Source organism: Danio rerio, chromosome 15 (genome assembly GCF_049306965.1).
Source record: "Danio rerio strain Tuebingen ecotype United States chromosome 15, GRCz12tu, whole genome shotgun sequence".
Classification (NCBI taxonomy): Eukaryota; Metazoa; Chordata; class Actinopteri; order Cypriniformes; family Danionidae; genus Danio; species Danio rerio.
The window spans coordinates 15,842,662-15,868,362 of NC_133190.1; the positions used below are offsets into that span (position 1 = coordinate 15,842,662).

General features: G+C 39.6%; 1 protein-coding gene across 1 annotated transcript; it reads right to left on the minus strand.

The window, feature by feature from the left end:
* Positions 1–11,438: 11,438 nt before the first annotated feature.
* Positions 11,439–20,531, minus strand: LOC141377970 (uncharacterized). The gene is made up of 2 exons (XM_073924202.1): positions 14,826–20,531; positions 11,439–12,600 (listed from the first exon to the last, which is right to left on the minus strand). The coding sequence occupies exons 1-2, from the start codon at positions 15,840–15,842 to the stop codon at positions 12,523–12,525; spliced, it is 1,095 nt and encodes a 364-aa protein (XP_073780303.1). The 5' UTR covers positions 15,843–20,531; the 3' UTR covers positions 11,439–12,522.
* Positions 20,532–25,701: the final 5,170 nt, after the last annotated feature.

Here is a 25,701-nt window from a genome sequence, read left to right on the forward strand (position 1 = left end):
ATTGGTGGCCGTAATGGTTCTGGTTGAGGTGTGATATGAACAAATGCTATAGGCTATTTTAAGATGATGCTGGAACTTTTAAATTTGCCTGCCCATTTTCTTCTTCAATATAAATATAAAATATTAATTAAATAAATATTAAATATAATTATAAATGATTATTATAAGAGAACTTTACCTGAAAATTTTCGTTTTTGGATGAACTATCACTTTAAGACTAGTGACAATTACATTATCGACTTTGAAAATAAATGACTTGTCTAAAAGGACCCTAGTGTCTTCATATTTCCCTGTTAAAGCATTTCAGATTTTAAAAAATCATTATTGAATCCATTACACATTTTTTTATACATTATTTATGATTTTTTTCCATTTGATCCCTGAGTTTCACAGGCCGCTTTGCTGTTCTAATCCCTTAAGATGTCACAAATCAAAAACCCGCGTGCCAGATGGTGCTGCTGCATTCTTAAAGAAAGAAGCCTGCATGAAATTCCCACAGCCTTGAAATGTACAGCGGGATTCCTAAAGTCTAGCTTTCGATTTTCATTCCTTCCTCCAGGACAAAGTGTAGACAGACGCAACAATGGAGACAGCGCTATCCCCTACAGTAATCTGTTGTCGCGTTAGCGGACCCGGCTATCTTATCATATCTGTTTTAAAGAGTCTTTTGTTGGCGCTCACCTGCCACACAAATGTCAGAGAATGCCAGCTGCCGAGATGGAAAAACCAGCTCCTGGAGCCACGGCAGACTAGCTTTTATTCACGCCATGCTAATGAGGTGACCTTGTCCTGCGTCACTCCCTGGTGAAAGGGATTCGGGTTGAATGACACAATCACCTACAGGCAAAATCATTTTCCTGTCATCTTGGAATTACTCACTTCAGAGACTGGCTCTGATTAGATGCATGAGGCTGTGGGGATGTTTCAAGGAGTGTCCCCTTCTCCCCTTCTTGCTTTTTGCTGCAATGGGATAAAAAGAATGGGAAGCCTGAATATTTTTATTCGGTTTATTATAATGTCATAAAAAATATATGTCTATATAAACAAATCTTAAAGCATATTTTATTCATTTGAATTAAATATATAAATAATGATTTCATATTTTGCTTATTTATATAATGTGTAATGTATTATTCATCTATTTGTATTTATATGCACATAAGCAAATTTTTGTATTATAACTTTATATAAGCTTTATAATTTTATTCCAACTTTACAAAAAAAAATTGTACATAGTTTTTTTTTAGGATTTAATAATAATAAAATATTTTAAAATGTTGATGAGTTCATCTAACCATCTTTATTTGTGTAATTTTTTTTAATATTAATTTAGAATTTAAATGTTTAATATAAGAATAAATTATTATCTGTTAACTCACTACAGTTTGCAGCTGTTGCACAACTTAGTGCCTATTTTATAGTGCCTATTTTAAATATTTATAATTTTGGACATTCAACACATCTGCCTGTCATACTGAGCAGAGCAAGGACGATTGACGTTCTGACACAAGATGGCATCAGAGACCACATAATAAGCCCCTAGGCCTTGAAAACTCAAATCATTATAAAACAGGTAAGTGATATTCTTAGTAGATTTCTCTCTCTCTTTTGTATGTTGTAGAGATGCATTTATACTTAAGTAATCTGGTAGTGTTTGCTTTGCTTTTTCTTTTTCGTGGTTAATTAGTGTGATATCCCGAATGCAACAGAGAAATACTGAGAAGTGTCTGTAGACTGATGGCAGTTCATGCCATTCAGCCTTATCATTTTAAAAGATAAGCAAAATCACCTGTTTTGTCATCACTTAGACATTTTGCTAGAGAATCATTCAAATACTAGCTTTAAAGTGATGTGTTAAACAGCAGTGGTGTCTGCTGTTCTGACGTTAGCTGTAGTAGCTGAGTAGTTCCTCGTACAAAAGAGTTTTTAGACTCTCTTTGTTTGATTTTCTTTTTTATGTACATGTTTATGTCGTTAAACGGTTGAATAAACACAATATCACAAATATTGGCCTGCGGCTTCAAGTCAACGCTGACCTCCCACCATAGCCGATATACAGCCATATCACATTGCTACTCATGTGATATTGCATATATATATATATATATATATATATATATATATATATATATATATATATATATATATATATATATATATATATATATATATATATATATATATATATATATATATAATAGTGATGTCAAAACTAGCATGTTAAAGCATCCAATCAATTCGAAACGTTTAACAATTATAAAATTGCATAAATAATATTTATTCAATTAACATGGTTGCAGTTTTCTTTTCATTTCCTGCTGTGGCCGGCTTGTGTTCAACGTGCAATAAAATATGGATAAGACCAAGGAAGGACTTTTAGATGTAAAGTTTCAGAATAAAATGATTAATGTCATTGCGTCACCAGACAATCCAGTGTTTCCTCCAGAGGTTGAAATTTGGATTTTAATACATTACCAATGTAATTTCTGTTGCCTTATTTTTAATTTTTTTTAACTTTAACTGCAATTCAGCAGTTTCACATTCACTCAACAACAAATTGTTCATGCCTTGTGATATACTGAGGTATTTGATTAGGTATTTAAGTAGCAAAACTGACAAGTTTCAGTCTTTTACTTTCAATTAATTTTGATTAATGTACAAAAATGTGCAATTAATTACTTATTTTTTTTAATCGATTGACAGCACTAGTGTCTATATACACACACACACATAACACACACACACACACACACACACACACACACACACACACACACACACACACACACACAGAGAGAGAGAGAGAGAAAGAGACATTCTAATGTCATATAAGAAGATTTCAGAAGAAATTTAATGTATGGAGATTCCTTGCTTGAAACGGGGGTGTAATATGCAATGCAAGTTTTTTATAATATTTATTATATGGTGAGTTCTATTGTGACATGAATTTCCCTTTGGGATTAATAAATTCTTAACTTACAAACTAATGTTTACATCTTTCAACTTGTAATAGTTTTTTACAGAAGTTTTCCTTATTTCCAAATTGTATAGCCAGTATTATGCTGCTGGTTTTTGAAGGGCATCGTTGAATCTTTGGCATTATACCGTGAAACTAGCAGCAAATGTTCAAGTATTATCTAAAATGGAGCTTGCACATTAACAGCTGTTAACTTTGGTATGCAAATGACTTTTTTTCAAACCCATTTACCCAACGCATTTCTTATTTCAGTCACGCATGCACACTTGATGTGCATATGTTCCAATAACAAATGTGTATGTATATGTTGTTATAAGTAAGCTATGGAACAAAATAAACCTTGGCTGTTGGAAAACTTAATAATAAGTACGCAGAAAAGGGGAAATACAGGCCTTTGTGGCGCTGAGACATTTTTCAAGCCAGTTTGTACACATAATCGATCCAGTGTCTGAATGATGCAGCTCATTAAAGATTCATCTGCAGCAAGACTGTTTGCAAATTAGGGAACAAACAAACGATGAGGATGAGAATGTCTACATGGACTCCCAACTACATAAACACTGCAAACTCGTTTCAGAGGAATCTCCTTAGAGTTTGTTAGCTGTTACGGTTCCAGGATGTAAGTATTTCATCATCTGATACATGATACAACAGAAACACCTTCACTTCAGCAGTTACTCAGATGCTGTGGGAAATGAAATGTTAAACAGGGCTTTCTGAAGTTCACCTTCATTTTGTTATTTGTCACACAGGCCTTGTTCAGTGGTGCAGTGCTGTTGTGGTAACTTAGCAACTGCCTTTGGTCAGGCTCTGCACTAGAAATGACTTCAGCTAGTCAGGCTGATCTAGTTTGCTGGTTTTAGAGGGGACCAGCAGATTGAGAGCACTGATAGACACCATAAGTGTTCACACTTTTCTTGTAAAGTAAGGGTTTGTATCTACATAAAGCCTTACTATACTGATGCATGGTTTGTATTTTAATTAACCCCTATGCTTGCATATGAAAGAAATAGTAAAATAATAAATGCAATATTTCAGTGTCATCCATTATTGGTGTATGATTGCAAAATTCATTCGTTCATTCATTTTCTTGTCAGCTTAGTCCCTTTATTTATCCAGGGTCGCCACAGTGGAATGAACCGCACGTTTTTACGCAGCGGATGCCCTTTCAGCCGCAACCCATCTCTGGGAAACATCCACACATACTCATTCACACACACACACTCATACACTATGGACAATTTAGCCTACCCAATTCACCTGTACCGCATGTCTATGGACTGTGGGGGAAACCAGAGCACCCGGAGGAAACCCACGCGAATGCAGGGAGAACATGCAAACTTCACACAGAAACGCAAACTGAGCTGAGGCTCGAACCAGCAACCTTCTTGCTGTGAGCCGACAGCACTACCTACTGCGGCACTGTGCCGCTGATTGCAAAATTGTTTTTACAAAAATATACCATCAATGAGAATCACACATTTGCTGAAAGGGCCAATTAGAGATTACTGTAGGCCAGAATAAATAATTTTATTTTTAAATAATAATAAGTTAAAACAATAATTGTAATTGAACAGATGTAATTGAATGAAATATAGGAATTTGGTTCACTGAAGCATGTATTAGACAACCATCCACCCATTTGCATCAAAACAACACCAGTCCTTGTGTACTTGTGTGCATCTAATACCCCAGTTTGTAACGGGGGCATGAAAGAAAAGTTCCAAAGTGAAAGTGAATCTGCTGAACTGCAGTTAATCCCAAAAAATAAAGATGAAACACTCAAAATTATATGAAACTCTGTAGGAAATGTGAATAGCATGGTGACGCAACATTCAAAAAGCACTTATCACTAATACTGACGTCCATGTAAACATAGTCTGTAGTGTCTTCTAAGTAACGTCACTTAAAAGATCCTGAAGGGCATCTTGCTCATTTAATTCAGAAGAGCGTTTTTGTTAGACGAAACACCACTTTACTTTCATTCATCCTCATTCATTTTAAAAAGCACCCGGTCCATTTTATTTGTATATATTTCACTCAAATGCATTAAATATACAGGTGCCTGCTAGTTAGCTGTGGAACTAATATTAATCAGATTCACTCTAATGAACGCATAAAAATCGCCATCATAATTTAAGAGTGCACGCCTCAAATTATTAGCTGGTTAAAGTAGTGTGATTTACTGGGTTTAGAAGCAGTTAGGACACTTTAAAGCTGGTTAGAGCTTTTTTGGTTTATTTTTTTTTCCTGGTTTGCTGGTTATATAGGGGTTTAGCAATGTTTTGCTGCTCAGGTCTTGTTTTCTGTTTATACTGGTTTACTGTGCTGAATTCATTTGGGGAACTTGACAGACCTTTAACTGGTTTGGATGGTCTAATTACTGGCCTGAAACCTGCATAAAAGATTTAGAATTTGACAGACTAGCCATGTTTGCTGGTTTTAAAGGGGCTATTGGCACTTGCTAAAAGGTCAGACTTTGTTAGCCAGTTAAATTTAATAAATAAATCAGCTGGGCAAGATGACAGACCATCTTGACCAAGGATCCTCAACCCTTTTCCTGGAGATCTACTTCAGGCAGAGATTAGTTCCAACACAGAATAAAGCTGCGGTCACACTGGGCTTTTCCTCCCATTTACTGCCATTCATACGCAATCGAATGCGTAAGACCGGAAATGCAGGGTCATGCATCAAGTTTCGCAAGTTCAAGCTTGGTGATCTCTGTCCTGCGAAACTGCATCACTTGACTGTGTGAGACCAATCGGGCATCAAAACATGACCTCTCTGGACAGAAATTTAAAGCATGGAGCAATCGCTCACTGCCAACTAATCTTGTTTATTCCCGCCCCTTCTCGCAGCGACGCACAACAGAATTTCACATTATTAAACTCTAGTGTGACCGCAGCTTAAAACACACCTGAACCTATTAATTATGACCTGAAGCAGCGCTTGATAATTACAGACAAGTGTATTTGATCAGAGTTGTAACTGAAATCTGCAGGCAGGTAGATCTTTAGTGTCAGATCTGATGACCACTGATCTAGACCATCACAACCAAAGGTGGGTTGCATTTAGAAAGCATCTGTCATTCTTAACCCTTGTCTCCTCCAAGCCGTGATCTCTTTGTGAGGTTGCATTATTCTTTTTGCCACTTTTTGGCTTTGTCTTTCCACTTGATTTCTACCTTACGCTGCCGGCTAGAATAATTGCTACAAGCACTTTCTTATATGTCACTACAGTAGACAAGCTTCGGCTAGCAAGATGAATGTAAATGTAAATGGAAAAAAAATGCAGTTACAATGTCCTTCGAAGCAGAATGTTTTACAGAAACGCTTATGGCATACCTATCACTCACAGTGAAGGGTATGTGGTACACGGTGATAGTTTTCACAAAGAGCAGGGACACAGACGGCCTCAATGAACTCCTTTCTGTAAAACAACATTGAAGCGTTGCCTTCTCTTGTTCCCCAAAGCACTAAAAGGTCTAAATGTAGGACAAGATAGACTGCCACAAGATACAAAAACATAAAGAAAAGCCCAGGCTGAATTTATAATTCAGTCCCACTCGAAACACTAAGAGAGGTCAGGGGATGGAAGCTAATGGACATCTCAACTATTCAAAGCAGCACGCAAATTAGCCCTGAGGTCAAATTAGAATCAGGAAACCTTTCTCATGCAATTACCTTTCACAAATGGATGGATTTTAATACATTACCTGCTTCTGCCACCACACCTTTAAACAAAGACATCCCTTGTCAGCTCTCTCATACTCACTAAGTGCATTTGTTGCATCCTATATAGCGCTTCAGAAATACATCTGACATGTTTTTGGTTTTTTTTTTTAGTTTGGGTTGTAAATTTGATCTAGGTGACAGCTCCAACGCAGGCTACTTTGAATTCTGATTCTACCTCATGGATTGCTCCAGGAGGCTTTTGTTGGGTTGGCGGAGTGACAAATTTGGGGTTTGTTTTTGGCTTGTTTTGAAGAGATAATGCAACAGCGAGCCTGGAGGCAGTTCTGTAGTCATTATAATGCCATGGGAGCGATCATGAGAGGCTACAACAGCCACCCTCGACTGGAAGAATGCAGTTTACAATGTGCAAATCTCAATGGAGTCATGTTTCATTTGGCAAGAAGGAAAACGAGACTGGGATTGAACTCTGCCGTTTCTTCAACAGGTCTTCAATCTTAAAGAGATTGTTAATTCAAAAAGAAGGAGTGCATTACAGTCTCTGTGTGCACCAATATATTAATGATTCATAAAAGATGAATCACCATCTGGCCTTTTGAGATTCCGGATATAAAGGTCACCATCGTGATTTGGTAGTGTTACAACACACTGTCAGTGCATATTAGCATTGTTTGTTGATGGCTTTGCATCTCATAGCATGTTTAGACCTGGAAACGGCAATCAGACAAGTGGAAAGAAGTCACAGGGGTTCAAAACAACCATATGACATGAATAAAAACTCTGAAACATTATACAGTATTGTGTGTGTGTGTGTGTGTGTGTGTGTGTGCTGGTTTGGGTGGTTTTCATCTCAAAATTATTATTTTTTATTTTAAGTTTTGGCTTCTGTATCTAACCGCCGAATGTAAATTTCTACAAACAATGTAAGAGCAACCACATTATCACAATCATTTTTATAACTTTGTTTACTTTTCTATAATTAATCTAATTTGCCTAGTTTAGCCTATAGTTAAGCTTTTAAATTGCACTTTAGACTGAATATTAGTATTTTGCTAAATAACTAGTAAAAATGTGTTATTTAAAAAATATCTTAAACAGCACATACATACATTTTTGCAGAGACTCAATGAATTTGTTTGGAAAACTTCAAATGAAGTAGGTAAAAATGGCATTAACAGTATAGTATAAAGACTTTCCTAAATAAATGTATTAATCAGGTTATTTTTTTTTTTTTTTTATATTATTACTACAGGTTTGGAACAACATGAGGATCAGATTATTTATTTTATTTTATTTTTTTTTTGCTTTGGATGAAGTGTTATATATTTATTGTTTTTATTCAATGATATGTGCATGACTGTGATTAAATGTAAGCAATTCCTTTGAAAATATGCTATGTACCAGGGGTGTCAAACTCCTGGAGGGCCGCAGCCCAGCAGAATTTAGTTCCAGCCCTGCTTTAACACACTACCTTTAGATTTAGTTTGATCAGGTGTGTTTAATTAGTATAACTGCACTGTTACTCTGTAGATTGTGCAGTAAACAACTGTGATAACAATGATTTAGGCATCACCACTCACTCCCACAGGCTGTCTGTCTTATTCTAAACACAAAGGTGTTAGAAAGAATTTTCAGAAAATGCTGGCCCTTTAAGGCAGCCAGGTGTTTGATTTGTTTACTGCTGAGTGTGCTCTATTCTCTGTCCATCAATTCAGATATAGAGTCTGATATGTATTAGGCTTTAAATAAGAATCTACAATGAGTAAGTAAAATGTGTTCAAATGTTTTTGAGGGTTTCTAAAATAAGTAATAAATAAGTATATCTTGAACTGTGTACTTGAAAGCTACATTGTTAGCTAGTTAACCTCTCCTCATATAACTTCTTACATTACTTTTGTTTAAGTATATGCATTTATTGGATATTGCATACTGCCATAATGTACAGATGCTAACAGTTGTATGTATCTTTCTGGCAACTAAGCCAAAATTAAATTCCATCATCTCAGTAAGGTAACGTGCACATCATCACAGGGAATCACAAAAACATGATACACATAGCCATCCACACACAAAAGCTCCACTGTCCGGTCCCAGGTTGTGAGTTTGTTGCCAAGTATTTTTCAGAGCAGTGTTTCCACCTATGAATTTATATTAAAAACAATGAAAAAGTTTGTTGTCATGAGATAATTATAACAATAAAAGATTGGATCCTTTGTTTTTTTGGTGTTGCCAACTTTATTTTTATTTTTTTTTATTATTTTAAACTTTTTATTGAGATTTGACACAGTTTTTAATTATTTCAAGAGTTCACACTTAGCTGATAATCAATAAAGCGTATTTGGCATGCTGTCCCGGGAGAGAGCCCTGAGCTCGTAATATCCTCGAGCCCGGGGCTCCCTCCCGTTAGAAGGGCGAGAGGGGAGTTCGAGGTCAGGTAGGTCTCGAAAACTCCCCTGCTTGTCACCGTGAGAAGTGTGAACTGAGGTTGTATTGGGTGATAATTTGTTTTAGTCAATTTGGCTATGGTTCATGTTTTGGACGGTGGGAGGAAACCGGGGAACCCGGGGGAAACCCACGCGAACACGGGGAGATCATGCAAACTCCGCACAGAAACACCGACCGGCCCGAAAAGTTGGACCGGCGGTGTTCTTGCTGTGAGGCAACAGTGCTAGCCACTGGGCCACCGTGTCGCCCATCAGGAAAGGAGGAGGATGAAGGGGTGGAAAGGGGGGAGCTTCAAGACAAAGATAACTGGAGTGATAAACTCAGGTTATTTATAATGCTTCCGTAATCATCTAATGGGGCTGATTACGAAGCTAATAAGGAGCCAGCCATGTTGATTATAAGCACGTGATCCTCTCGAAATTAGTTTATGAATAAACCACACTTCAAGAGTTCACACTTAGCTGATAATCAATAAAGCGTATTTGGCATGCTGTCCCGGGAGAGAGCCCTGAGCTCGTAATATCCTCGAGCCCGGGGCTCCCTCCCGTTAGAAGGGCGAGAGGGGAGTTCGAGGTCAGGTAGGTCTCGAAAACTCCCCAAAAAGGCAAACGTTTCCGCTCGGGACAGCAGCCGCGTATTGAAGTGCCCCCCAAAAGCAGGAGGTCAGTGCCATATCCGGCTGCTGAAATGTCAGTTAAAGTGAGATAGGTTACTGTGGGAAAAGTTGTAACTGATTCTAGGAGGGTTGGGGACTCCGTGGGAGTCGGGTTTGGGGCGGCAGGGTTGGGGAGGGTGCCTAACGGAAGGAAGGAGAGTAGCAGAGAGATTTGATGCTAGAAATAGGAAGTAGTGGAGTAATTCAACGCTGAAAGAAGAAAAGTAGCGGAGGAACTCAACGCTGGGAGAAGGGGTGTGGAGTGGGAAGGGGAGAGGGGTTGTAGAGGGGGTGGAGAGAAGAGCGGAAGCATTCGACGCTGGAAGGAAGTAAAGAGGATGCGGAGGAACTCAACGCTGGGAAGGAGAGAACATGAGATGCGGAGGAACTCGACGCTGGAAAGGTAAAGAAAAGAAATCTATGGGAATCAGAGCTCTGTGGTCAACTCCGGGGGAGTTAGAGCTGTAGAATTGGACTACTACAGGAGTCTGGGAAGGGAGGGGGAGGTGGAGACTCCTGTAGGTGGTGGGCTGGGCGGGGACTCTGGGGGAGTCTGAGCGTGGGTGAGTGATGCTTTGAAATATAGAAAGAGTAGCGGAGGAACTCGACGCTGAATATAGTAAGGTAGCGGAGAAACTCGACGCTGAAGAAAGAAAAGTAGCGGAGGAACTCAACGCTGGAAGGGGGATTGGGAGTTAAGGGTGGGGGAGAGGAGAGGGGTTATAAGAGGGGAGAGAGAAAAGAGCGGAAGCATTCTACGCTGGAAGGAAGAAAAGGAGATGCGGAGGAACTCAACGCCAGGGAATATAGGACAGGAGATGCGGAGGAACTCAACGCAAGAAGGCAGGAAATATGCGTATTTGGCCGGGGCAGGAGAGAGGGGAAGGGGGAGGACTCCGTGGGAGTCGTAGCTCTTGGGGTGACTCCGTGGGAGTTAGAGCTGAAAGATTATACTCCTACAGGAGTCTAAATAGGGAGGGGGAGATGGAGACTCCTATAGGAGGTGGGCTGAGCAGGACTCCGGGGGAGTCAAAGCTTAGGCTGAAAAGAGTAGCGGAATACTCAACGCTAGAAGGAAGTGATAGTAGCGGAGCAACTCGACGCTGAAAAAAGAAAAGAAGCGGAGAAACTCGACGCTGGAAAGGGGTAGGGAGTGAAGATGTTGGGGGGGGGGGGGGGGGGGGGGAGAGGGAGGGGATGGAGGAAAGAGCGGAGGCATTCGACGCTGGAAGGAAGGAAAGGAGATGCGGAGAAACTCAACGCTATAGAAAATAGGATAGGAGATGCGGAGGAACTCAACGCTAGAAAAGAAGAAAAATGTCAATTGTTGAGGGATGTAATTAAGGGGGTAATTGAATCCGGGGGAGTCCGGCTTTAGATGTGTTAATTAAGCTGAAGAGATAAGAGTAGCAGAAGAACTTGAAGCTAGAAAGGAGGGATAGTAGCGGAGCAACTCGACGCTGAAAAAGAAAAGTAGCGGAGAAACTCGACGCTGGAAAGGGGGTAGGGAGTAAGGATTTTGGGGGGAGGTTCAAAGAGGGAGGGGATGGAGAGAAGAGCGGAAGCATTCAACGCTTGAAGGAAGAGAAGGGGGTGCGGAGGAACTCAACGCTAGAAAGGAGAGAAGGGAGGTGCGGAGAAACTCAACGCAAGAAGGAAGTGAAGACTTAGAAGGTTCCCTGCTGGTAGCTTGGGGCTATTGGCTCGGATGAGGGCTCTAGAAAGCAGGTGGGGGGGGGGCGGGGGGGACAGATAGTTGCTGTAATTTCAGGATGGTGAAAGTCGTCTGGTGAGAGACGACTGGGCTTCTTTGAGATGTGGTCGGCTGAATCGAATGTAGGAATTGAAGGCATCTGAGGACCAGCGGCCAAGGGCTTGGATCTGACTTTGGGAGAGCCCATTGTGGGCTGCTGTAGTGGCGGCCCCGATTCTGAAAGAATGGCTTGAGAATGAGTCGGGAGAGAGACCTGATAGCCGTAGTATTTCTTTGAGGTGTTTTTGGAACCAGAATCGGGTTACTGGGCGGTTGTAGTCGTCTGTGAAAAGTGGAGACAGGGGGTTGGGGTCTTGGAGCTTCCTAAACTGTAGGAATGCTAGAAGGGTTTGAAAGTGGTGGGTGGGGGATGGTATGTCAAATATGTATATATGGTGACCTTTGCGAATTTGATCTGTTTTGCTCTGTTTGACGAAGAAGGAAATGGTTTCTTTGTCAAGCACAGTCAAATCGGAGATGGTAGGGTGAATGGAGGGGTTGAATTTAGAAGTGGTTGTGATTTCTGAGCATCTAAGGAAGCCAAAAAATGCTAGGGTAAACATGGTATCGAGGGTGCGAGCTGTGTTGATGGATTGATAACCTTTGCGTAGTGTGTGGATGCATTTGGTGAGAATGTTGAGTGTTATGGGTAGCCTAGGATCAGGGGGGTGAGGGTGGGTTTTCTGTATGCCTTTGATGAGGAGGGAAGTTTGAGAATTGAGTATGGCATCAGAGGGAGATCCGTGAATTAATTTATGGAAAAACTGGATCCCGCTTAGGTAACTTCTGATGGAGCCGGATTGCATATTTTTTGAAATGTGAAGGTGGGATATGAAGGAGGTAATTGAGAGGAGGGAAAAGTCGGGGAAGGGTGCTTTGTATACTGAATGAAAGTGTTTGAATGAATTCCAGGCTGTGAGATATGACTGGAGGGTTCTGGGAGCTATTCCTTGTAGGATGAGAGATACAGAAATATGTCGGAGGTTATGTAGAGGGTGATCTATGGCAAGATCATTTCTGAATAGGGAGGGACAGGTGTCGGATGGGGGTCCGCTTCTGGAGCCAATTCTTGAAATTTCTGAAAAGAGAAACGAGAGAGAGAGTCAGCAATTTGATTTTTGCATCCTGGTACATGTTTAGCAACCACAATAAATTGTTTGTTAGCTGATGTCCATACTAGGCGTCTTAGTAGAGGCATGAGAGGCGGGGAATGGGAACGCCCTTTATTTACGCACTGTACGGTGGCTTCATTATCGCAGTGGATGAGGATGCAAGAGGCAGACCATTGATGACCCCATAGAATGGCTGCGACGACTATGGGATATAGTTCAAAGAGAGCTGATGAGTATTGATTTTGAGGGATATTGAGCATTTGGTGTGGCCATGGGGAGGCGAACCAATGCCCTTGATAAAAGCCTCCAAAGCCAACTGAGGGGGCAGCATCGGTAAATAGACTGATGTCGAATGGGGATGTGATTAGGTCGCTATAGAAAAAGGAACAGCCGTTCCATTGCTTAAGGAATGAGATCCATAAGCTGAGTTCTTCGCGACTAGGTTTGTTAAGAAGAATGGATTCTTCTAAACTGTTAACTGAAGCTGCGAGCTGGAGGAGGTGAGAAATGAACGGGCGGCCTTGGGGGATAATTCGCATGGCGAAATTTAGGTGCCCGAGGATAGATAGGAGTTCGCGATTGGTACATATTTGTTTCTCTAAGAAGATTAGAGAAAGAGATATGATGTGATCGATTTTCTCTTGGGGGAGGGATGCTTCGAATTTGTTAGAGTCTAATTTTACACCCAGAAATTCGATGGAAGTGCTGGGTCCGGAAGTCTTCTCTTCAGCGAGAGGAATACCGAGATCAGCGAAAACCTTTTGGGTGATCGCTAAGTGTTTGGCTGGCGGTGAAGACGGCGGGGAAATGATTAGGAAGTCATCTAGGAGATGAATCAGATACGGAACGCCGTAGTTATTGGAGAGAATCCAACATAGTGCTTCTGAGAGCGTATCGAAAATTTTGGGGCTACTTCTGCACCCGAAGGTAAGTCGGACTGAGAAGTAAAATTTTGATCGCCATTGGATACCAAACAGGTGCCAGAAATCGGGGTGAATAGGCATAATTTTGAAAGCAGATGTGATGTCGACTTTAGCGAGCCATGCGTTGCGTCCGGCTATTTTGATAAGGGAGATAGCTTGATCCATATCGTGATAGTGGAGTGAGAATTCGTCTGGCTCGATGGTGCTATTGATGCTAGGGAAGACGGAGTTATGTGGGGCAGATAGATCAATGATTAGACGTTTTTTATCTGAGAATTTTCGTGTAGCGATGCCAATTGGGCTGATACGTAAAACGGTAAATGGAGGAGCAGAGAATGGCCCAATCATAAATTTGTTTTCAATTTCTTTTTTAATCAGCAAATCGACAGTTTCTGGTTCTGTGTTTGCTGATTGTAGGTTGGGACAGAAGAGATTATAGGAAGGAAGTGCTGAAACGCCAGGGTGGAATCCGTGAGTTAGACCTGAAATGAGAAAAGCAGAAAAGTTAGTATCAGGGTGAGAATGTAATTCATGAGCCAGGTGAGGAACATTAATTGGAGTCGACAGGTAATTTTTTGATCTTTTATTGAGGGATTTCCAAACAGAGCAGACGATTTTGGCGTGGGCGCTGCCACAATAGGAGCAAATATGTAAATATTTGCATGGGTTTTTGTGACACCTGCCAATGTTAAAGTTTTGGCAGGTGTCACGGTTGGGAGGGGGATGGAAAGAAGAGGAGGAGAGAAGAGGGGGAATGTGATGGTTGGGGGGGCGAGGGGTGTAGCTGGAAGATTTGACTGCTGTCTGAGTGTCGGAAGAAGGAATAATGAAGGGACAGGAAGTAGTAGGGTGCAGGTTAGAACGGCAGACCGCGCAGGACAGGTTGCGGCAACCTAGGAAGACTCGGTTGTGGAGGTCAGTGTCCAAAGCCCCCCAATAAGGACACTGATTCCACTGAGTCACTCTAATTGCGCATTTAGCGGAGAATAGTTCGTGGTAAGTATAAAAATGTGTTCCCCCATACGAGAGCACGAGCTCGGCGATGATGGCCATGTAGTCATTTAGCTCGCGTCTCCTATGGGGGAAAACGGAGCAGATGATGTCTGTGTATCGGGAGAAGGCTATGTTAAATTCGGCTAATGATAGGATGCGTGAATGAGAGCTATGGGGCTGTTTGAGTGTGAGAGAATATTCGCCGCAATCTACCTGGCGTTCCGCCGTGGGGGGTGTGATGGGTGATAGGAGAGTGATGAAGTCAACGTCGGCACCTGAGAGGATCTGGTTTCGTGCTGCATTGGAGACTTGGGGTGGTTCCATTGCCAGGGCGTTGTTAGGTGGAGGAAGGGGCGTGGCTGAAGAGAGTGTGAAAGGGGGGCGTGAGGCAGAAACTGGTGCGGGGGTAGGTATTTGCTGAGTGGGGTTTGTATTTGTAAGTACGGGGGGGGGAGTGATGAAGAGGGGAAGCAGGAAGGATGAGTAGCAGGTTGAAAGGGGATGGAGCATGAAGCGGGGGGTTGGAGAGAGGGGGGAAAAGATTGAGGTTGAGAAATAGCTGGAGGAACAGTGTTAGAAGGGAGGAAATGAGTAGCTGAAGTAGAGGGGAAATTAGGGCTATTAGAAGAACTGGAGATGGGGGCTGGAGGCCAGGAAAGAGAGGTAGAGTAGGGTTGAGGAGGAACAGATTGGGGATTGTAGTTCGTCTGGTTGTAGTCCTGGTCGGTGAGGTGTGACGTCATGTGTTGTGCTTGTGGTTCCTGGGGGCGTGGTCTGGCGGGAGTGCGGCGAGGTGCATGTTTTGATTTTTCCTTTCTCTTTCCTTGCGTTGGATACGGAGTGGGGCGATCGCTGGATTGTCTATTGTTTCCTCTTGTAGGTGATGTATGGGAAGGGTGAGAGTCCGATGTGGCGTTAGAGTAGAGTTTCAGAAGTTCCGGTTTATTGAGTGAACGAGGAGCGTGGATGCCGAGGTCTGCAAGAAGTTTTCGGAGTTCGTTGACTGTAATTCTTTTCGTCGGGTGAATGAAGGAGGAGGCCGATGCATATGATGAGGTAGGTGAGCTTATTTGTTGTCTTTGTGCTGCGGGAGAAACGGATCCGGTTTGGTATGTGCGGGCTGAAGTGGAGCGAGTCATCCTCCGGCCTCTGGTAGAGGCTTCGGCTTCTAGTATGTTGCCTCGCGGTGCTGAGTGAGAGTGGAGCGCCGCAGGCGTCTCGGGTGGAGCGGGGTGTTTTTGATGGATGTTTTCTTGGTTGTTGTTGGTGTTATTGTTGCCGTTGTTTTCCATGTTGATAGCTGGTGTTCCGTTGGTTTGTATAGTACTGTAGGAATATTGAAGATGTTGATTGTTCGTTTGTTGTTTGTTGCTTGTTGCTTAGTCAGGCTGTTGCTTATAGCGAGGCGGACTGAGCTTCTTCAAGACGAAGATAACTGGAGTGATAAACTCAGGTTATTTATAATGCTTCCGTAATCATCTAATGGGGCTGATTACGGAGCTAATAAGGAGCCAGCCGTGTTGATTATAAGCACGTAATCCTTTCGAAATTAGTTTATGAATAAACCACACTTTAAACTTCTAAAACTTCCTGCAGATTTTAGTTGCTATCCATATCAAACACACCTAAACCAATTAATTAGGACCTGAACGCCACTTGATAATTACAGGCAGGTGTGTTTGATATTGGTAGCAACTGAAATCAGCAGGAAGGTAGATATCCAGGAACAGGATTGAGCACCCCTGCTATATACCATGGGGGTCAAACTCCAAGTTCCTGAAGAACTGCAGCGCAGCAGAGTTTAGTACCCACCCTGCTTCATCATTACCTATAGATTTCTAACAAGCCTTAATTAGTTTAATCAGGTGTGTTTAATTAGAGTTACAGCTTAAAGTCCCGGTCACACTGCACTTTTCTCCCTATAGACTTCCATTCATACGCATGTGAGTACTGCTGACCTGGAATGATAGCTCATGCGACAAATTTCATAATTCGCAGCATTGGAAAGTCTAGTTCTAGTTCAATCTTGGAGAACGCTGACATGCGAAATCACATCATGTGATTGCTTGATACCAATCAAAGATCAAAACATGACCTCTCTGGCTTGCTTTTTCAATCTCTAATTATTTTGTTTAATTCCACTACTCGCTTTGTTTAATTCCACTTCGCAGTGCAGTATGACAGAACTTTGCATGCTCAAAGGTTAATGTGACCGCAGCCTTACTGTGCAGACCTGTAATATGCAAGACAATATTTATATCTGCTGATTTCTTAATTATGTTATACTTTTTCTGTTATTTATTTGTTTGGTGCCAAAACAATAAAATAAATTTGTCTGAAAAATGTTATGCCTTCTATTTTTAAATAACAGCTAAGAATACTGATTAATTTTAGTAACACTACAATAACTATATATGATATACTATTAATGTGTATGCAGTATAATGCTGTGATTTGTAACACTACAATACAGTAATTAACTTCACACAGTTTCCAGTTAGCTACCACTGCTGCTCTATTACAGTAATTAACTGGCAACACTGTTGCCAGCTACTCACTGTAATGGTTCGGTTACAGTAACTAACTTGCAACACTGTTGCCAGCCACTCACTGTAATGGTTCAGTTACAGTAAATAACTGGCAACACTGTTGCCAGCCACTCACTGTAATGGACCAGTTACAGTAATTAACTGGCAACAGTGTTGCCAGTTAATTACTGTAACTTATCCATTACAGTGAGTGGCTGGCAACAGTGTTGCCAGTATTCTACTGTAAAAAAAAAAAAAACCCGGTAAGGTCTAACAGTGTAGTCTAGAGGCTATAAAAGCATGAACTACTATTTATGCATCTGTGATAGATAGCATATTTCCTAGTTTAGCAATATTTTTAGATTAAAGAAGGATGTCTTTGTGACATTAGATATGATTTTTAAAAGTTAAGTTGCTGTCTAATTTAACACCCAGATTCTTGCCAATAGCACTAATACTAACATCCGTCTAATTGCAGGTTGAGTTGTGGGAGTCTTTTACAACTTTAATACAAGCCGTTAGCTTAGTCCGGAGATCTCATCAAGTTTTGTTAAATTATAAAACTGACTATTGTCTACATAGCAGTGAAAGTGAATCCTTTGACTTCTATCATTGTCTCCCTGGAGCAGCATGTATATAACAAATGCAAAGTGACTAAAACCGATTCTTGTGGCACTTCATACTTTACTGGCCTTACTTTTAATAGTTGTTCATTTAAATTTACAAACTGTTAGCTTTCAGTTAAATTTGACTTAAACCATATTAAAGCCTATCCCTGGACACCTGTGGAATTTAGACAACCTATGATGATATCAAGATCTATTGTGTCAAATGCAGCACTGAGGTCAAGTAAAACTAATAGCGAGATGCAGCCTTGGTCAGTGGCAAAATAATAAATCATTGGGTATTTTTACTTAACAGTTTCAGTGCCAAGATAAAGCCTAAAAACCTGACTAAATCACTTCAACATTGTTCATATAGAAAAGAAGAAAAAAGAATTGGGCAAACGTTTTCTATTATTTTAGACAAAAATGTAAAATTTGGCCTATATTTGATAAGTCACTTGGATCACTTAATAAGAGGCGTAATGACAGCTAGCTTGAATTGGTTTAGAACATAGCCAAGAGATCAAGAAGAGTTGATGATATTTAGGAGATGTTCTACTACTAAAGGTAACCATTCTCTCAGTAATTTTGTTGGAATGGTATCTAATATACAGGTAGCTCATTGAGACAAATTGATTGAATGTTTATCTCTTCCAATCTTTTAATTTCCCTGTGTTATAAAACAATATATATTATTTTGATTTATGGGAGTTTTTTTGAAACATTCTAATAAAGAGTTATGAGCAACAAGAATTGCTTAGATTTACCGAATTCCACAAGAAAAATGTGTACATCTGCTCATCACCTGACTTGGCATCAAGCACTTTCAATGTCAAAAACATTTTTTATATATAAATCGGAACATAGCCCCGGATTGTAGTGCATATGCTAAGATTAAATCTGTGGGTTTCTATCTCTCACAGCCTTGTTTCCACTCACATCCAATGAAAAATGGCATCTACCCTAACTAGGAGTACTTTTGAATGCCTTTTGGGTGTTTCTCATGTTGATTTCATTAAGAAATGCATCAGTTTTTCTGAGGTTACGGTCTAATCATCTTTGAACCAGTATTTCATGTTGGTCTGATTCAATACAGAGTAATAAAACCCAAGCAAGCAGCACATCTCCTTGTGGCCTCTCCAATACCTCATTTTGTGCAAGTCACACAAGATTAAGCCACTGCTGGCCATGTTGATTACACTCCAAGTCTAATATCATGCCTGTGTTTTTTCCCCAGTATCCTTCTTTATGAGACAGATGAGACCATACTTTTCAATTCGGAGGTGTCTGTGGAGTTTCTTGATATTAAAAGGCTCGTTAACATCCATTGCTGGACTCCCCAGTGATTGTGTTATGTCCTGTGCGTGACCTTTGGGATGGGATGTAGATTAATAAACAAGGAAGACGGAGGAGAGAGTGACTAATCATGCCAACGGTTTATTATTAGTCCAGTGCAGAAATGAGTTCTGAGCTCCTCGGAGAACCTGCAGGTCCCACAGAGGCCTGATGACTGCTTTTTAGGGGAATAGTTTGGCTTTTTCTGCTGTGTATTGACCCTTGGGTTATTGAGAATATTATGGCATTTTTCTATTGAGGATTGATTTAACTAGCAAACCACTAATTTGTTTCAATATAGAAGTCTAATCAAAAGGATAGCTCATCCAAAAAGAACATTTTAGAAGTGATTATGCAGCTTCACATTGTTTCAGAGACAAAAGCAATTAGTTGACTTTACTTTAAAAAAAGGTAGTAAGTTCATCATCTTAATTTATAAACTTATAATTATAAAGTATAAATGTGCACATGATTATAAACATTAAGTCAACATCATAGTTCCAATTTATAAGTGGTTTACTCACTTTTTTTAGTAAAGTCAACTTGTTGCTTTTTAGGAAACATGTTTCTTCGTTTTATGCAAAGTAACTGATCTTTTTTTTTACAGTGTATTTTTTCTGTAGCGCAGAAAAGGAGACTTTTGGTTATTTATTAGGTTTCTGTCACAAGGCTCTCTCACAAATATAAAAAACCTGGGAATTATCAAAAAGAACATGTGTTTAATGACAAAATAAAAAAAGCGCTGGTTGGACTAGGGGCTGAGACAAAACAATACTGGACATAGAACGAAAGACACATTTGGGTATAAATAGACAAGACATGCTCAAATGGAATACATACAGGGATGAGACACAGGTGGAAATACTAAACATTAAGGCACGGCGGGAAAGCAGAACAAAAGAATCATATGACGTAAATGGAAGGCACGCGTAGCACAGCACATGGGGAAATCAAATATTAGAAATACACAATGACAACAACTAGAACACAACAAAACACAGTTTCAGTTTCTTAAAGTTTTGTTCGGCATAACTACTGTGTTTTGGGGACTTTTACAGCAATTAGCTGTAAAGCAGAAGCTTTTTTTTTGCTTTAGTGCGAAACAACAAGACTTTAGCTGAATCTACAATAATCTACATATCAATGTAATGGTGTATTCAAAATATTAAATGTTTCAGAATATTGACATGTTCGCTTAGTAAGTGCTTTAAAGTAGTTTCTATGTTTGTTTGAGTGTGTTATGTACATACCGTGTGTGCATTTGAATTATAAAGAGTGAGAAATACAAAACATAGATAGAAATGCTACAACATACAGTGTGTGTAATCACAAACCCAGGCTCATTCTAAAAAAATAGCCTTATATACATTTCTGGAAAGTGCCAAATGCATCCCAGGAGATACTTTTCCAGCTTTGTTTTTGCAACTTAGGCTACTGTTGGCTGACTGACTGACCAACCGACCAATATCCCCATGCCTTTCCCTAGACCCAACGAATAGTTTTTCAAAAGCACCGATTGACCAATCGACCGATACCCCCACCCGCCCACTTTCCCAAACACAACCAGTAGTGTTTTGAAAAGCAATCCAGAAAAAAGCCAATTTTTTTACCACGTTTTCAGATTTTACCACATTCTCATCATGTTATTTATTTATGTTTATCATTTTTTTTTTTTTTTTTTTTTTTTTTTGTCTTTTGTTTTTTCTTACCTGCTTTCTGAAACTGTTCTTTGCCAGACTCAAACCCCAAACCTCCTCACTGCATCTTAAGTACGCCTATGTTTAATACGAGTCACTGGACAAACTGGTGACAGCGTGAAAGATGTCGATATGAAGGTAAGCAGTCACCTGTTAGCATGAAAAGGACCAGCGTCATACCCAGGCACGTGCACACATAGGGCTCAACCTGTGCAGTGCACATGCCCTTTTTAGTCTTGGATAGAAAGTGCCCTTCCAAAATGATCAAAAGTGCCCCCGCGACACGGCACACCTTCGGTCCCGCCCTTCAGTAGGCGCGCGACAACACCGCTCTTCAGTACGCGCTTAAATGTAATGCAGTCAAAACATCTTTTAAAAATCTACCATAGCTGTGATTTTCTAAAACATAATATAGTGCATTTGTACTGCACCTTTATTTATTTTATTTTTTGGTCGAACTGGTTCTGGAAGATTTGTGATTTGTAAAAATGCTTTACTTAAAGAGTTGTAAGCCATGAAAAACACTAACAACCATATACAAGGAAATGGATGGCACAGGCTTCTAACAAAAAATAATAATACAATGTACAAGAGGCATTATTGTGTGAAAAAAAATAGTTTTACCTTTAAAAAAGAAGCGCAGTTACAATTTAAAAGGGGAATTAACAGATAATAACTTAACTTTTAGTTGATCAAAAGAGATCAAAGTGGCAGAAGGTAGATTCTTCAGATGAATCATGTGTTGAACTGGATCCCAATCATCACAAATACTGCAGAAGACCTAATTGGAACCCGTTTGGACCAAAGATTCTCACAGAAATCAGTCAAGTTTGTTGAAGGAAAATTATGGTTTGGGGTTACATTCAGTAAGGGGGCGAGCGAGAACTCTGCAGAGTGGATGGCAACATCAACAGGCTGAGGTATCAAGACATTTGTGCTGCCCATTACATTACAAACCACAGGAGAGGGCAAATTCTTCAGCAGGATAGGGCACTTTCTCATTCTTCAGCCTACATATCAAAGTGCCTGAAAGCAAAAAGATCAAGGTGCTCCAGGATTGGCAAACCCAGTCACCAGACATGAACAATATTGAGCATGTCTGGGGTAAAATGGAGGAGGCAATCTATATGACTTTAGCTATTTGAGCCCACAATGTTAATTCTTTCACCACATGACTTTATATTCTATACTGTACATTATTTTTGTAAAGTGACAAGTCAGACCTTACTGTCCAAATTAAATAATTAAAACTCAAGGCATGATCATATTTTATTTTGGTATAACGTGTGTAATCCAGAGCCCTTTGCCTATCATATACAAGCCACTTCTGTTATCAAATGATCGACTTGAAGTCAAATTATTATTTGCTGTTCCTATATATATATATATATATATATATATATATATATATATATATATATATATATATATATATATATATATATATATATGAGGTGCGAATCAAATCATATGTTTTTAATGTAGCACCGTGCTGATATGGCAGCTTTTATAAGGAGACTGTTTCATTCCACTTCTAATTTAGATTTTGAAAGATGGATTTTGATGAACTGCAAAACTGCATTATAAGAAAAAGAAAACACATTGTACAGTCGGAAGCGTTTTTTTATTTATTTTTTTGTGCAGTGATGCTACTTTGAATGAGTCCGATTTACATTACAGTTTTCGATTTACATAAAACAGCGGCTGCGTTTTACGAAAGACGAAGTTAAGATGCCATTATTTTATCCCACATGGATGCTATGAGGATAAACAATGAAATGAGAATAAATGAATGACAGCTTCTAAAAGTGTCTGAGAGAAATCAAATTTTTGTCCAGTAGGTCTATCTTGTGATTTATTTGCTAATGTAAGCTTTTAAAAAAGATAAATATGTTTAAATCTATACATTACTTAAATTACTTCATAATACCTAAAAATCTGATAAGCTTTTTATATTAATGGACATTGCACAGATACTGATCTTTCACAATATTTTTATACTATATTATTTGAATTAAACAATGCAATGTTTACATTGTTCTACTTACATTAAGGGTCTACTCACACTATGCTATTCGAAGCGTGCCCAGGGCCTGTTTCCCTGATCATTTGAGAAGTGTGAGTGCGCTGAATCGGGCTCAGGCACGGTTCGCTTGGCCGGCCCTGGCCCGGTTGAAAGAGGTGGGCCTGAGCATGGTAGTGTGAATGCAAAACGTGCCAAAGCCCAAAACTGAAAGCGAGACGTGACTTTAAGGGGTTGTTTCATATGGATGTTTTCATATTTCAAATGTTTCATATGCAAACCCCTCACTGCACGTCAGTCGCGCACCTTCAGCAAACCTCCTCATTCCTGCAGCATGAGGGCTTTATGATTGTTTATCAGCGCCAAAAGTGGCGGGTCTGTTTGGCAAAATATCTGACTGCATGTCACCGCATCCCTAAGGACTGCTTGGCAAAATATTTGACTGCATGTCACCGCATATTAAAGGACTGAAACGATATAACTAGAGAAATCTCTACTGTGCTGCTGAGTGAGAGCGCTTCTCACTGAACAGCGCAGCATCGATGATGTAAGCGTGCCCAGGCCTGATTGTAGTGTGAGTGCGGGGCATCGGGGGGACAAGCGTGCTTTGGCCCAGTTCGAGGCAACTGTGCTCAGTGTGAGTACGGCCTAAATCCAAATCCCAAATATCAGAAATGACAACAGATTATTAACATTTATTAATGTCAATTTAATTGTTATTAATAATCTTAATACACTTACTTGACAGATTTCATTCATTATTTTTTCTTTTGCTTTGTCCCTGGTTTATCAGGGGTTACCACAGAAGAATAAATTGCCACTTACTTGACAGATTTTTGTATTCGTAATTTTAGTTGGTTTGTGTAATGTGTTTTAAGTTTGGTAAAATAGTTTCTAATTGCATTTTTAGTGGGGTTTTTTTCAACTAGTTACACTATCTTGTCCTAATAAGTGGATTTAGAGGTTTTTGCAAAAAAGCAGACGTGGATTCAGCTGGTTTTGAAGCAAAAGAAAATTTACCTTGTTAAAAACCAAAGAATAGTCTAAAGTTACATGAAAAAAAAGGTACTTTATTTACTAGCTAATAACCTTTTCATTATCTATAAAATGGAACAGCTGAACCTAATCAGAGGAGCCTGATAGAAAATGTTCATTTACAAAAAAAAAAAAAAAAAAAAGAAGCCTGATGGATTTAGAGGGTTTTGCATCTGAACTCTTCATATATATATATATATATATATATATATATATATATATATATATATATATATATATATATATATATATATATATATATATATATATGCCATGCTACAATATACAATATCCTGACACCCCATTACAAAGAACAAAAACAAGGCTTTTCACAGCCCTCCTAAATGAGCTGGCAGCTGTCCAGTGTGTGTGATATGTCCTTTGTGTCTTTCTTATTACTGTATTTCTTCCTTCTGCTCAAGTGTTATTTGTCGCAGGCTGATGCAGCAGCAGGCCCACCAACACCCCCAACCCCCTTTTTCTCCAAATGATTTGCTTTACGACCACACAGCGAGAACACACTGACATTACTCTTACTCAATTTTGCAGAGCTACATAATAATGGCACAAATTTGATTCTGAAATGGTTGCTTGGCTTTTTTTCGAGTGTTATGGTGGGTGTAAATTAGCACTTTTGATTGGTCCACATGGTTGTTATAGAGATGGATGGTGGTAAAAGGCGTCTAAATTTCCCAGGAAGTCCATCTGTTTGAAGAGGGAGACCCAGAAACATGTTTGCCAGAAAAGAGCCTCCTATCTGGGTACGAGCCCTTCGCAGATGGTGGAAAACATTGCCAAAAAGTCACCCACCACGTATATACACACGCTTTCGTACGCGCCACTCCAGGACACATGCTACACCAATGCAGTTTTTGCTCATTAATGGTGATAAAGGAACAATTATTTGTAGAAAGAGTGTGAAACGCACCGATAGAGACTAAAGATGATTGTATATAACATGGGAGTTTGATTGATGTGCTGCTTGTGTGGAACATTTCATGGAGTGAGGATAATGAAAAGACCTGATGACGATGAATTAATAATGGTGTAATGAGGGGTAAAGGCATCTTCTGCCAGCTTTAGTTTGTCTCTGTGTGTTCTGCATTGTGGGATGATGCAGAAATCTTTACAATGAGCTTAAATTCTTCAGGAGCTTTGAAGAATGATCATATTCATATTGTATGTATGTTTTAAAAAGGATGGATTGAATCAATGCTGTACATTTTGACATGGTCTCTTCAATATTAACAATTTTTACTGTAAATCTATTACAACAGGAATACTGTATTTACAGCACCATTTATCTTTTTCTACATGGATTTACAGTATTGTATATCTTTTAGGGATGTAACGGTATTGTAAATACCGTCATACCGCAATATAATTTTTTTTTGATATTACCGAAGTCGCATGACTCGGTAAAACTATAGGTCTTCTGAGAAAATTTGCTCAGGCGAATGAAGCGAACGGGAGGTACAGATGTTACTACTTCAATATGTTCCTTGTGCCGCCATTCATACCGCGGCGACGGCGGTACTTGATGCGCCAGCAGCATTTGACCGCTGGGTGGCACTTTAACCACAGATATTCAGCTTTGCCTTTTCACAATTCTAAACAGACTGTTCTGTAGGCGTAGCTTACTGTGTGTGATGTGATGTGTTCAATTAAAATATAATTTTAATTTAGTTTTTCTGGTAATAGACATGCTCTTACACTATACTATGCTGTAGAAAAGATACATGGTGAGAATTCAAAAAGCAAATATAAGAATTAAGTTATTAGCCTTCAGTGCCCGATTAAATTGCGTTGGGGTGAAAATAATGTTTTGATTTCTTTGACTATCATGGCAATGTTATTATCTCAAATCTTATTGATCTGATTGAGGTAGGTCACGTTTATCAATAGTAAATTTTAACCTAAGTTTATAT

Bases quoted from the DNA above. Each gene is read 5' to 3' on its own strand.
- LOC141377970 (XM_073924202.1), bottom strand. From the start codon at position 15,842: ATGGAAAACAACGGCAACAATAACACCAACAACAACCAAGAAAACATC. The intron at 12,601-14,825 runs GTGCCGACGTTG...TTCTCTTTTCAG, and splicing joins ACGAAACCAGATCCTCTCAG to AAATTTCAAGAATTGGCTCC.